This window comes from Anoplophora glabripennis, unplaced genomic scaffold (assembly GCF_000390285.2).
Source record: "Anoplophora glabripennis isolate ALB-LARVAE unplaced genomic scaffold, Agla_2.0 scaffold29, whole genome shotgun sequence".
NCBI lineage: Eukaryota > Metazoa > Arthropoda > Insecta > Coleoptera > Cerambycidae > Anoplophora > Anoplophora glabripennis.
Window position 1 is genome coordinate 1,788,858 of NW_019416257.1, and position 15,133 is coordinate 1,803,990.

The following is a 15,133-nucleotide window of genomic DNA, read 5'->3' on the forward strand; positions in this document are numbered from 1 at the left end:
GCATCAAATTCACTCACCCACAAACGACAATGAAATCCACGGCTAACGTCCCTCAGCAAAAACCTAAATTGTTCACCTGTACGCCAATCCAACAGGGCAGGCATTAGGGTGCCGTTAGATACGTATCGAATAAATTCATCGATGCGAAGCTTCAGATCGGAGGCAGACATGTAAGTGTGATAGTGGGATTACTAAAATGTGAAATAGTTGATGTTTTGCCATCATTAGTATATACTACTTCGACTATTTTAGATATGGGCCTGTGACCTCAGTAAATGTTGAACGGTCATTTTTGTTTTTCAAATATGTATTTACCGATCGCCGGAGACGATTAACCGTGGAACACAACAATCGCTTTCCTTATGAGTAAGAAATTATTGTTTTGTTAACTTTTGCTAGTACTTATTTTTACGTCATATACCAATATATATACAGCGTGACCACTAGTGCGGGAAAGTACAATATCTATGTTAAAATGAGGAATATATGGATTTTTCTTTTTACTGTGTTGCCACGTTTCTCGGAATGTACAAATTAAAAATATATTCAACTATACAGGGTGTTCCACTTTTCCTGGCCAGACACCGTCTTTGGTTTTTTAAATGGAAACACACATTTTTTATATATTTTTCGGATTCTACATCAAAAATAAAGGATACTTTGTGTAGAATAGTTCTATTCAAATATTCACAGTTTTTGAGATATCTCGCTTGAAAGGTTTTTGGCTGCTTACATTTTCTGATACTGACAGGTGATACTAATAGCTACTAAGCCCATTTTTTTATCTGATGTTTAGTAAGGATGACTCTTCCGAACTTTCTGCAATTGTGGCTGATTTCCATTCACCATGTCTCTTGATTTCTAATACATCAACTCCTGCATTAACCAGTAACGTTGTCGATGTTCTTCGGAATGAATGGCATGTATATGTTTCACGATGTTCTAGTTTCAAAAACTGTGCAATCTTATTAAGAATCATAAAAAAGAAACCGACTGGTTGGTTGTAACATCTACTTAATACAACCTAATCTTCATTTCATGAATCATAATGAACTGTGGGAGCAGATAAAATGTTATACCTACACCACACAGCAATTAAGTATAATTTACCAGTCTCGGACTCTATTGCCAGCCCTCGCTCCGCTCGCGCGCAAAATCCTCCTCGACGTACATAATACTTACCTCCTTTATGGTGCAAATAACTATTTTAATATACCATGCAGGTCGTTTAGGTTCTACGACTTATTTTTCATTCCTTTTAAGCATAACAATGCCCACTGTGTGCAGAATGATGCGTTGTTATAACCGTATTTGTAGCAGTTTAGATTTATTCTCTACATCTTTAGTTTCATTTAAGAGATTGCTCAAACGTATACTTCTTTTATAATATTTGTTATGCTGTTTACAATCTTATAACTCTTTGTACTGTTGTTTGATGTATATCTGTTAATTTAGTGGATACTTTAGTGGGTTTTTTCGTCTGTTTGTGTCCCAAATGGCAAATAAATAAATAAATAAATTTGTCAGTAGACGAAATTTTGGAGCTAAATTATCATATTTAAAAAAATATTAATGAAAACATATTTTTCATTAAAAAATTGACCAAGAAAAAATATCTCATCGAACCTGCTAAACAAATCAAAGATTTTTTAAAATAAAATCGAACTTTTGAAAAGTTATCTACATTTTAATTTTAAATTGCGTGTAGATACACATTTAAGTAATGTAAATTAAAGGCGTCCCAGCTTAACATACTTTTATTAGAAATTAGAAGGTAGAAATATACTCGTATAATGATTTTTTTTATTAAAAACTGTATAGACTGTAGTAAATAAAGGCTGGGGATAATCTTCCTGGTACATAATTATTGTTTGCAGGTCGTGTTTTATTTATTACGCTTGAATATATTGCGAAATCGACAATACATAATTTTTTTTCACCACACATTGCTTTATACTCTTCAACTAGAAGTATACGACTAGCAGTTCAAAGTGAGTTATTTTTAATAAATCTATTAATTTAAGGAAATAATTCCATACATTAACTAATGTAATAGAGTAATGGAACTTACAAATTTAAATAACAAATTTTTGAAAGGTATTAGCGTAATATTCTACCCTCTATATCACATCTAGAAAAAAATCAATTCTAAGTTTTAGGAAATTTTCTTACGATTTCAAAGAAATGTATAGGTACATACCTAAATACCTAGATATTGCATTTTGAAAATATAAACCAAACTTTTGTTTACAATGTAATGTGAATTTTTTATTGATTCATAAAATATGCAGTACAGGATAATGTATGGAATAGCAAAAATGGCCTCCACGGCTGTGCTGGCACATACGCACTTTTTTGTAGAAATATTGCATCCACCGTTTTTCATAAATGCGGCCGAATTTCTTTCATACAGCGCTCAATTTCCTCCTTCAAAGCGTGGGTGGTCGTGGAATTGTTGACTTCAAAAAGACCCAAAGAAAAATTCAACGGCGTTAAATCGCATGTCGCATGACATGGGGGCCAATTCTGGTCACCAAAACGTGAAATTACAGGACCAGGAAATGACTCATGCAGTCATTGAATTGCAGACTTTGTTTCAAAAACAACACATGTCCAAAAACAGCTTTCTTCAGGAAATGCAATTTCTTCTATGACTATTAACATAATAGACAGTATTAATTTATTATGGTGAAACAGAAAAAAAAAATTTAAATAACTATTTTTCTGTAAAAAACTGCTGGACATTGTTTTTGCGGAATTTCTTAAAGTATTATACTGAATATTTTAATAAATTCAAATCTTGCGTAAACATTGCGACATCCGATAACCGACATGTGATATATATGTACAGGGTGGCCAAATGAAAACGAAACAGAGCCATTTTCAGGAACTGTGTCAAGTTTGTAAAAAAATGCTCAGACCCGTCGATTTTAGATTAAAGGGGGACATTCTTTGCTGGTATTTTTGACTCCGCCACTTTCACCCCCAAGCAAGGGTAAGCATCACCCCAAAATATTTAAATGGCATTGGGGGTTGAGTAATATTTCTTTTGAAAGCTCTTACAATTCTCTTTACAACAGACTTTAAATTTTATAATTCCGCCCAATACTTATTAAGAATTTTGATTTTAAAGTTGAAACTTATGTACAAACAATTAGTAACGGTAAAAATGTCAGTCATTCGAGTTAAGTACGCCAATGGTATAAATTTAGTATTTCTTGCGTTACATTGGTTTTTGGCGATTTGTTATCACTTTCGTAAAAAAAACACAATTGTAAAAAACAGAAATGAATGCTATACACACACAATGAACGTAAAATTAGTGGATTCCAAATTATTTTCTAGTATTATTTGGAAGCGTTGGTTGGTAGTTTATTTAATTGTGTTTTTGAAAATTAAACACTATGGTTTATTCCATTGCGGAAAGGGTAGATATCATTTCGCTTTACTTTATGAACAATAAATGTGCGAATAGAACAGCTCAGCTATTTAATGAACAACATCAAGATCGACATGTCAGGAGGAAGTATGTTCTAGAGTTAGTAAAAAAATTTCAAGAGACAGGGAACGTAGCCAATAAAAAACGAGAAATTGAAAAACCTATAGTTAATGAAGCTAGTGAAGTTGCAGTTTTGGGACAAGTTCATCTTGATCCTACATTAAGTACGAGGCAGCTGGCATCTGTGCCTGAGATCAACCCAACTAGCAAACAAACCATTTTGAAGAAGAATAAATTCCATCTATCCAAAATACATTTAGTCCAGGAACTTCATGAGGATGATTATGACCGCCGTTTGCAATTTCGCGAAATAATGAGTGAGCGAGCAGAGAACGATCCGCAGTTCCTTTTTAACATCTGTTTTTCTGATGAATGCAGTTTTATCTTGAACGGGACGGTAAATCGTCACAATTGCCGCTATTGGTCCGAATCAAACCCAAGAGTTTTTCACGAGGTGCATACACAGCAACCGGAAAAATTAAATGTATGGGCTTGAATTTTCGGTGACCGGCTGGTGGGTCCTTTTTTTTCTACCTGGTAATTTTACGGGCCAAATGTACTTGCAATTACTGGAAGACGCTACTGACCCTGCCTTGACTGATATTATTGAAAATGTTCTAGAGTATGATGAAGATCATTTGATTTTTCAACAGAAAGGTGCTCCTCCGCATTATGTGTTAATTGTCTGTCAGTATTTGGACCAACGTTGAGTGGCCTCCACGATCACCGGATTTATCGCCCCTTGATTTCTTTTTGTGGGGATACCTAAAAAGTAAAATCTATAAAACACAGCCAGCGACGCTGGAAGATTTGCGTCAAAGAGTTGTCGACGAAAACCGTCGAATCACTCCGGGAATGCTTCGGAATGTGCGCGAACGTTTCGAACAAAATCTTTATTGTTGTATGCAAGCGGACGGTCATCAGTTTGAACATTTAATCAACTAAGTAGTAAGTAAGCAACTAAACATAATTTAAATTTTAAAATGTAAATTTTTTTCAAAGTATTGGGCGGAATTATAAAATTTAAAGTCTGTTGTAAAGAGAATTGTAAGAGCTTCCAAAAGAAATATTACTCAACCCCCAATGCCATTTAAATATGTTGGGGTGATACTTACCCTTGCTTGGGGGTGAAAGTGGCGGAGTCAAAAATACCAGCAAAGAATGTCCCCCTTTAATCTAAAGTCGACGGGTCTGAGCGTTTTTCTACAATCTTGACGCAGTTCCTGAAAATGGCTCCGTTTCGTTATCATTTGGCCACCCTGTATGTATAAAAATTCAAGTATTCTATATAACATGCCTTAAAGTTGTAGTTAGTATGCCACTACAATATCATTAAAAATTAATTTCTGTCCCCTATGTGCACGGTACCATTTTTTTCTTATACTTCTAATGTCTTAATAACAGCTTTTATATCTTAATCTGCTACTTGAATATGGGAGCGGAATCCAAATTTAATTGCAGGAGATCAGAAATCACAAAAATAATTACAAAGGTATAAAAAAGCGAGATCATAAATAGAGAAAAAGTTTACAGGTCCTGAAGAAGCAATTGCCGGCAAAAATGGATGCTGATGATATCGTCATCATGGAAAATTCTCTGAGATATTTAAGCCGGAATCTTATTTTTCCAAGGAAAAAAGATGTGAACAAACCAGGGGTCATTTTTCATTTGAAATTCATTGCTCTCAATTTGTCCACTGTGATGTTCTTGACTGGAAATATCTTGCATCTTACGATAAATATAAAACGTACGTACAATCATGTATACTAGGCACCCAGAAACTGTAGTATTTATACGATATTTGCATTTTGAGTAGTAAGTGAACGTAGGTAAATTGTCCCTTTTTTTCTATTAGGTATTGGCTCATGAACCTATCGATATTTTTTGTCTTAAAACGAAAATGAAAATGTCTTTACTATTATACTTTGCAGTTAATTTAAGTTCAATGCTATCTGTTTTTTATATAGGGTGATTCAGAACTTATCCAAAAAAAATTCTTTATGTACAGGGGACCCTTACAAATACAATTTTGTAAAGAAAAAATCAAAAAGGTCAGTTCGAAATTGATTTAAAAATACACTTCTGCACGGCACTGGAAACTGGTCCACTGTAAAACCTGACCTCGCACAATGCGACCGGTATGGCGGTGTGATAAAAACGGACAAAAACTTTCGCAAGGAAAGAAATATGTAAATAGAATTTTATCGCACCTATTTTATATCGGCAAATTCAAATGCTTTTGCCTTTATTAATTATTAATAAAATTAATTTGTGTTTTTAAATAATAAAATCATTTGACATACCCGATGCTGCAACAGCAATTGTTCAAAATTTTATCCACTCACGTGTAAACACATTTGGGTCCGTCTTACTCACTTTCTACGAACTAACACAAATGATGTCTTGCTTCACCATAACACAAATACTTCACCATAATACAAATGTTGTCTTGCTTCACCATAAATTAAAACGATATCCATCAACTCTGAGTTGCTATACACGCAAGCCATTTTTGACACTAACTACTAAAAAACTGATGTAAATACCACAGATAACAGGTAAAAACTACCGCAACGACGGATTTCAGTATTAGGAGTCACATGGCTCTCCACGCGTATTGCGAATGACGCTAGAGACTACAGTTGTCCAGCTATGTAGTGGTTTAATGTGCTATAACTTCAATAATTTTTTTCTCAGAAACTATAAGGATTTTACAAAATTTTTTTTTACAATATTGACTCCATTTCTCATGCCGCATCTATTCCCAAATTTTTTTGGATAAGTTGTGAATCACCCTGTATATGTACCTACCTAAAAATAGTTAAAAAACAAATTTTGTGGAGTACATATTTTGCTATATGGAAACAACTAAAAGACAATTGATAATTTGTTTTATTATAGGTCATTTTGATTTAAACTGAAGATAAAATTATGTGTTAGTACAAAAAATACATTTGCAACTCGAGATTGATAACTTACATAAAATTTACCTTTTCTGAAGTAAAACTAATTCTAAATTTATATTAGATGTATCATGCCTATAATTGAAAACACTAAGGTGCGGTACTTTGAGTCTCGGTTAAAACTTGATTAACTGATCAGGCGATTAGACTTTAGAGGGTGGTTGATTTTCGATAGTTTTATGGGGTACAGCCAAAACGGTGATAGATACAAAAAAAACTGATATCGATGTCCCGTCCTCTTTTTTTGAGTTTACTTCGCTGGTACCAAAAGATTTTGGCTAACTAGATTAGTTTTAGATATACAGGTTTTTTTTTCAAAAATGGCCCATTTACATTAACCTCTCTATCTCCGTTGTCATTCAATTTAGAAGAAAAAAGTTTGAACATTATCTGTTCCATTTTTTATTAGGAAACTAGTGGCGTACTCGGATTTTTTACAAATCGCACAGTTTTTCCGATATTACATAAACATGGGTTTTTTAAATAGAACACCCTGTATTTGGCCATCCAATTGAATAGCATTTAATTACCTTTTCAGTCATATATAATTCGTTTAATTTATCCATAATAACTCCCGCAGAACTCTACTATCATAATCGTTTTCACTCAATTCTTGTAACAAATTAATTTTTTATTGATGTAATTTTTCCCATTTGCAAATTTTTTGAATTTTGGATGGAATATCGATTCATGTTATGATGTAAACCCCTCTATTGTGTCGAATTTATAGGATTTTCTACCACATCCAACATGATATTTAAAGACTTTTCTTCATTTGTAACTCTTACTGGTCTTCCACTTTTTCGTCGATCTGTAACATCTCCAGTTTCATGAAAACGCTGCAATGTTTTTGAAACGGTTGATTTAGAAATACGTTCCCGATCGGGAAACAATTCATAAAAAATATCCACGACTTCATCACAACTTCGTCTTCTGTCACCATATCCTATGAACATAAAAACTTAAAAATGCTCTGTTTCACTTAAACGTACTTAACTATTTTTGCGAGAAAATTATTCACACTAATGTTTTTGACGTGTGTTATCAAGATAGTCACTATTAGACAAAAGAACGACGCGGCGTTGTTATGGAGCTAGAAACTTTCAAAGGTAACTTGATGAACTATGAATTTAATGGACTAAAATATTTTTGTTTAATTTATAAGAAAATGATTTTCAAAGTTCAATATCTCAAAAACGGTTAAGTTTAGGTACATGATGTGCTATATGAATTTTGTTTAGAATTTCGAAAAGAATTGAAATATGGAATAATATACAGAGTGTTCCATTAAAGAAAAAGCAACTTTGTTTCGTCATGATTTTTTAATGATCCTGTATACCCCATTTTTCTTTATTGTAATAGATTTAAAAAAACTGTTAACACATGCATTAATCACAATTATTGAGAATATTTACAAATTTGCTGGACAAAACAGGAAAGGAAAGGTACATTTTCTGATGTAAAAATGAAAAATTAAAAGAAATTGCTCTAGTTTAGCGTTACACTTCGTCACTTCCTGGATGGATCTACTTGTTCTATCATTGTCATGCTAAAAGTGTAATTTCTTTGATATAAAACGCCAACCTTAATAATAAATATGTCTGTTGATTTCGCAATATGAATGTTTAAGAGTTTTAACATCTGAAACACAATTTTCTAGTTACGCTAGATGCTTTGAACACCTCGCTAAGATTAAGATTCCGTACACTATCATTTTGATTGGTAATATATTACGTCTAACGCTAGTATTTTCGCTTGTAAATTAGTTCCCAGAAAGAGATTATTTCAAGTAAGATGTATAATCCCCTGACACTGAATTTTATGATACGCGGTAACTGAACTCAGGCGATATTCTCTTAAATCTATGAACATACTTTAAATATTTCAGGAAAAACTTACATTAACCTGGATCTAGACCTCGCCTTGGCTATATCTTTACTTGGATCCTACTATTTCAACTTCTCCTATATAAGGCAAGTTAAGAACACCATAAATATATACAAACAGTTATCTGACCTGCGGAGTTATGGAATTCCAAAGGACTTTTACGCCACGAACAAAAAATTGAACAATTATTCAAAATGCCACTACATCTACATCGTCTGTGCCGTCTTGGGACTGTCGGTAGCTCCGTTACTGGAATACAAGAAATGCCAAAAGGAAAACATCGTGAAGAACATAAACGAAATATGCGGTCTGATAGGAAGCATATGGTTGCCCATAGATTTAGACAGTATTCCCTATAAGCAAATGTATTACATTTTTCAAGTGTATTCGTCGTTTGTGATATATCAGACATCTTCGTTGATATCATTCTCTATAATGGAAACCGCGGAACACCTTATTCTTAGATTAAATCATGTAAAGGATGGTTTTTTGGACGCACTGATGGAAAGAGAGCACGGGGTGAGAAGGGAAAAGTTTAGCAGGGCTGTAAAGTACCATGTCAACATTATAAGGTATGTATGAAAAAAAAAGTACATCTATCCAAGCGGTCGTGCATAAATTTATTTTTTTATGTATGCAAAAATGTGTCAAAACATTGAAGCAAATAAAACTATGTTAAAGTCGAATCTGTTAGCGTATCAGAATTTTTGACGAAAATTATAACAATTATATCTGCTTCATACCTACGCCACTGATTTCCATTGAGACAATCTTTTCAGATTAAAAATTTAATTTCAATATATTCATTTTGTTTAGAGATATTTTTAGTTATAACTTGTTTTGTATACCCTGTATTTTAAGAATGAGTACTAAAACTGCGAATATTTATATAAAAATCCATGATCTTTTCAAATTTGGAGATAATTTTTTAGTGATAGGTATATATATGTTAATTAATCATAAGCATTTTCATTAATCAAAATTAATAATAACCAAAATTGGTAAAACTTATTGAGAACCTCCGGAATCGTCTCCGAGGTACATACTACATAAAAATAGGTGAATAATCGTGACGTAAATAGTGTGTCCTGCGCTTCCTTGTCCCATTCTTTTATAATTTATAGCAACCAGAAAAATGCTAGTTCAGTTGTAGATATTAATATTTTATTGTGAAACAAGTACATGTATAAGTGAAGTCATTTATTTTTCTCGATTTTTGTTTTAACTGCTTTTGTTTTATGAAAGCAGAGTATATCTGCCATGTGCGTAGTAATAACTAGGAATAGCCATACTAAAATAGTCCATAACAATGAATTAATGGACATGATTATAACGTATGGAAACGCTGATGAAACTGAGAATATTTACGAGTATGTACAGCGATTATTATCAAATAGGCGTGCATCAATAGAGACAGAACTATCGGTGAAGTCAGCGGTCCCAAAAATGTATCAATGCGATAAATGAATATGTTTTAAAAAAAAATCTTTCGCATTTCGATTTATTTACTCTCAAATATCCTCTCCAAGTTTCTAAACCCCATGTAGATTCTTAAATTAGAATGAAGAAAATGTTGTTGCGCTACGCCCTGAGGAAAATACAAAACAATTTTATGTACTGATGTAACAGTTTTTACGTTTGGTTTTGATACAAACCTTTTTTCTGTAGGATTTCGAAGCTGTTAAATACTTCTGTCAGCACGATCATGTTTGGGCACGTTCTTCTGACTGGGGCTATTTTAGGTTGCATAGAATACAGACTTTTGAAGGTAACAGATATACCATCTAGAAATTACCTCGTCAAAAAATTGTTACTGAAGTTAATTACATATTTTATTATTCTTTTGTTTTTAATGCCCGTAGAGTTACTCACTTGGAGCAATATGCTTATTTGTGGGTTGGTTAATTTCCATGAGTATGGTTTGCATTGGTGGACAAAGACTGAGGGACCAAGTAAGTTACAATATGTTGCAGAAAGTAGTAATATAGTATTTTTTAGCATAAACTATTTAATATTGATATTACAAAAAACTATTATCTCTTATAGACTAGGCGGTATCTGTTTTGGTTTGGGTGAATCGTATATCCACGGAGATTTTTGGTTTTTTCGCTTTCAAATATCACTAGAAATGAAAATTTTTCTATGCGCATAAAAAAAACGTGGGCTTAACTTTTGGCGGCACAATATGTAAAAAAATCGAAAAATGTCATATTTTTCTTCCTATTTAATTATGTATCTTTTCAAGGGTTAATTTTAGGCGAAAATGGAACAGGAAAAAAATGTTTGTAATTAATTGTTTTACAAAACATTACCAGTTACAAATCGAATGGATCATGATTATTATGGTAAAAATCGAAAAAATCGCGAATATGGGGTTAAAAACAATACTTTTTAGGAAATGAATATTTTGGGGTATTTAAATTGGGTATAGGAACTTTATACTTGGCTCAAGAAAATTTCATGATATGTAGAATCATCACACCAAATTTCATCAAAATCGGTTCGATAGATTTTGTATGTGTACTAGGTTGCCAATGAAGAAAAGTATTGCGAACTTAGACCTGGTAAGTACTCGGAATACCAAAGGTATTTTTCGAAAAATTAGCCCGGTTGTCCTAGTACATTTAGTGTTAATGACGGTTAAATTTGATCGGCTATAACTACGTAACTAATTGACCAATCGTTCTGTTTCTTTTTTTAAAGAAGCGTCTTTCCAAGAACTTTTAAAACCTGCTTTAAAAAATTTGATTTGATTGAATATTCACAAAGTTATTCTAATTGTTTATAAGTACAAAAATTCGACCAATGTTTAAACAAGCGCCAGAGCTCTCCTAATTGACGGATTCGAATTTTTCAAAAAAAGTTTGAAAGCTTGAGAGCCCTTCTATATGTGATTAAATTTTCAAGTATCTAAGGGCCTTGGTTTTTGCTGTGCAAAATTTTGAAAATTTGCAATTTTTTTTTCAAAATCTGGATTGCAAAATTATTATGCAAAATCTATCGAACCGATTTTGATGAAATTTGGTGTGATGATTCTACATAACATGAAGTTTTCTTGAGCCAAGTATAAAGGTCCTATACCCAATTTAAATACCCCAAAAAAATTCCCTAAAAAGTATTGTTTTTTAACCCCATTTTTGCGATTTTTTCGATTTTTACCATAATAATCATGATCCATTCGATTTGTAACTAGTCATGTTTTGTAAAAAATTTAATTACAAACATTTTTTTCCTCTTCCATTTTCACCTAAAATCAACTCTTGAAAAGATACTTATTTAAATAGGAAGAAAAATTTGACAGTTTTCGAATTTTTTTAACATATTGTGCCGAAAAAAGTTAAACCCACGTTTGTTTATGCGCAAAAAAAAATTTCATTTCTAGTGATATTTGAAAGCCAAAAAGCCAAAAATCTTCGTAGATATACGATTCACCCAAATATGGCCTTTTGAAACAGATACCGTCTGGACTATTACTAAAATAAGAGTTAATAATTTTTTTGACAAGATTGAACATTATAACTTGTCAAAGACATGTATTATATTATTAGCTCTGGTATTTTTACTATATTATAAAAGATAGGACAGGATTAATCATTAACAAAAATCGGAATTAAAATGTAAAATTTTTCAGTTTCTTCAAAATACAGTTGTCCATTCTCTAGATATAAAAATATAATTAAATTTACTAAGGAAATAAATAAATTCTCAGTATCAAGTTGTGCTTATTATTATTATTTTTTAATTTGTAGAGTGTATCTATTGGAGATGCTATCTGCAGATCAAATTGGTTTGACGTAAATAAAGAGTTGCAGAGAGACCTCGTGCTAGTTATTCTAAGATGCCAAAAACCCATTTTTATAGATGCCGGTCCTTTTGGTTACATGACTTATGCGATGATATTAACGGTAAGTATTAATAATCTCCAACTTGAAGACTTCAACAAAATTCGTGAATAGTTTAAAAGACTGAGAGAATTAACTAAATTTAGCAAATGTTCGTTCGTTGAGTGAGATATCTCACTCAACGCTTCGTTGTATCCTGGAAAAACATTCGTTTTCCAAAAATAATATCTGCCACATTATTAGTAATGCTTCTACGAAATTCTGTGGTTTTGACAAAAAACGTTTTATGCCTTCTGGATTTTCAATTTATCTAGTTTTTTTTATTTCAGCATTAAATCACGTTTTATGTTTTCGATATAAAAAAAGTAAATTCTTATATGTTTGAATATGGTAACTACATGATATTTCTTTAATAAAATCTGTTTTATTTTATCAGTTCTTGTTCCTCAAAAAACTGGTCAAGGATTTGTCATAATGAGCTATATTTGTAGCGCTCCTTTTGGCTCGTTACAATAAATTGGCTAATTTATTGGTCAAAAAGGCTTTCAGCCAATTTTATGTATGACCAAGTGATGGCACTAGTTAATAATAATGAATGTTCTATTGTAGCGCGTGGTGGTAATAGTTTAAATAACTAAATGGATTTCACAGGGTCTAGTGTACGATAATTCAATAAACAAAGAAATCTTAATAAAAAATTTAGATAAATTTGGAACGAATACACTGAAGATGAATTTTTCGAGACGAAACGTCTGAATCTGGTTCGGGCTGAGGCATTACAGTATTGGGGGTCATGAAGGCTTGCAAAAAGTGTAATAAAATTTCCAGGGTCGTGTTTAAAAAAATGAAGTTGATGATGGTCCTGAAGAGACGAAACGTTACATATAAAATTTGATTATGCCATTCGATAGAGGGCAAAAGTGGCCATGAGAAAGCGTTCTTCTTTTTTCAATATCTCCTCAAACAAGGCTGAAATTAAACAAAAACGGATTTCCAAAATTTCGTTTTTTCAAATAATTCGAAAACTAATCATGTTAGCCTTGATTTTTTAGAGGCATAATGTTGATCCCCTAATTACGCAACTTTGCCCCCATTTAAGCTACTTCGTAGCTCTTACCGTTTCCGAGATCCCTGTAGTGAGAAGCGAATTTGTAACAGCCTGTATATGATAATGAAAAATAATAAAAGGTTATAGAATATTATGTGAATGGCCCTTATTTATCGTATATAGTCCGTACGATATTTTGTTGAGATATAATTCCAAGAAAAGAATAAGCCAATAAAGTTCTGTTATCGGAACTACTGTAACAATTTTCCGCCTTTCTACCTCGGGTGTCGGATGCGGTTAATTCCAAGAATTCCAAGAAGGTGACGCAGGGCTCTTCTTGAAATTCTATTTCAACAAATATCATACTACCTATCTAAAATAAGTTTTTCGGTAACCGTCCGGGAAGTGGCTACTTCCCGGACGCTTTTTCTTTGAGAAAGTAGCATTTTTTCGGCCTAGTCCGGGAAGTACGCACTTCCCGGACTAGGCCGGGAAGAATCACATCGTTGTTGTCATTGTGAATATGAAAATCTTGGAAGGTATGATTTTGATAAATGCAGTTGAACATTACCATAGCAACGAAATAACGACTGACAGCTATCTGAAGTGAAATTAGTTGACATTTTAATTTTCGAAAGTTTGCATGGTTTTTGGTCGCAATTGTCGCAATAAACTATGGAAAGCAACAGCGATAGTGAGTTTGAAAATGTGCCTTACGAAATTTCCAATGCAGCAGCTGCTGCTACAGCACAATTATTGCCTGAAAAATCAAAGTCCAGGTACGAAAACGTTTATGATTTGTTCACGAGATGGATGGATATGAAGAAATGCAAAACTATTACAGAGGATGTAATTTTAGCTTACTTGGCGCAAAAATCTGAAACTGTCAAATNTTTTTGAACTCGCAGACTTCCAGGACTCGCCTACGGCTCGTCCTAGAATTTTGTCAGCTCGTCCAAAAAAACAGTATTTTCCGGACTTGTTACGTAAATAACTATTAAGTGAATATCTATTTTATTATTCACATTATTTTATTATACTCAAATTTGTATGTAATATTGAAAATGTTGTTATTTGTCAATGTATTTATTTAGTTATACATAAATATCTTACAATCATTGTTTTAATCCATTTTAGGTACTAAAGACGTCTTACTCGTATTTAACACTTCTCAGCAGCACTTCTTAAAGTAATAATGGTCATTACAGCCAGCAATTAAACTGTCGGTTTCGACAACGTAGTACCTATATAATGGAATAGATATTAGATACCTATTGTAAAGTTGTGAAAGGATAATTATTGAAATTATCCAAAACCACGTGTATTTATGATAATGTAGAAACAGCAATTTAATAATTTTCCAGTCAATAAAAATTTTAAGCACCTGCATAATACGTTGTTTCTTTTCTTTGAGTAACACCTAACTAAAACCAGGCTAAAATTTCATTACCTGTTGCTCTTTTACATAAAATATTTTCATTATCCTTTCATATATTTATTTTCGTGCCTACCTACACAGAGTATTTATACAGGGTATCCCAATTTCAATCAATCAGACTTGGGAAGCGAATAGAACAACAAAAAAATTTAAATAGTATTTTTAATCGCTTTCGAGAGGGTGTTAAATGTCCCAGGAAAAATTTCATATGCTGTAAATATAATCTGTAGTAATATGAACTAAATTTGATATACATGCAATATGTTGGATATTATGGATCAAGTTTCTAAAAAATATCAAGACTTTTGCGGAACTATTAGCGTTTGATTCGCGATCCTAAAACTGTTCGTTTCACAAATAAAAAATTGTATAGGAATGTTTTGTAGCAAATACAATGTAATCGTTGAGAATAAAAAAAAAACATTGGGGTAGAAATTTACTAAAAGGTAGCAAGGG

The 15,133-nt window shown here is 32.4% G+C and overlaps 1 protein-coding gene across 1 annotated transcript; it reads left to right on the top strand.

Moving 5' to 3' along the window:
- The first annotated feature begins 1,916 nt into the window (after nt 1-1,916).
- Nucleotides 1,917-14,482, top strand: LOC108908424 (odorant receptor 4-like). The gene is made up of 7 exons (XM_023457285.1): nt 1,917-1,991; nt 5,026-5,246; nt 8,351-8,921; nt 10,018-10,117; nt 10,212-10,301; nt 12,099-12,254; nt 14,377-14,482. The coding sequence occupies exons 2-7, from the start codon at nt 5,060-5,062 to the stop codon at nt 14,425-14,427; spliced, it is 1,155 nt and encodes a 384-aa protein (XP_023313053.1). The 5' UTR covers nt 1,917-1,991; nt 5,026-5,059; the 3' UTR covers nt 14,428-14,482.
- Nucleotides 14,483-15,133: the final 651 nt, after the last annotated feature.

What these genes read in the sequence shown, in the direction of transcription:
- LOC108908424 (XM_023457285.1), top strand. Translation starts at nt 5,060, where the DNA reads ATGGATGCTGATGATATCGTCATCATGGAAAATTCTCTGAGATATTTA. An exon ending in TACCATGTCAACATTATAAG is followed by an intron (nt 8,922 to 10,017) that starts GTATGTATGAAA and finishes TTTTTTCTGTAG; the next exon opens with GATTTCGAAGCTGTTAAATA. An exon ending in TAGAATACAGACTTTTGAAG is followed by an intron (nt 10,118 to 10,211) that starts GTAACAGATATA and finishes TAATGCCCGTAG; the next exon opens with AGTTACTCACTTGGAGCAAT.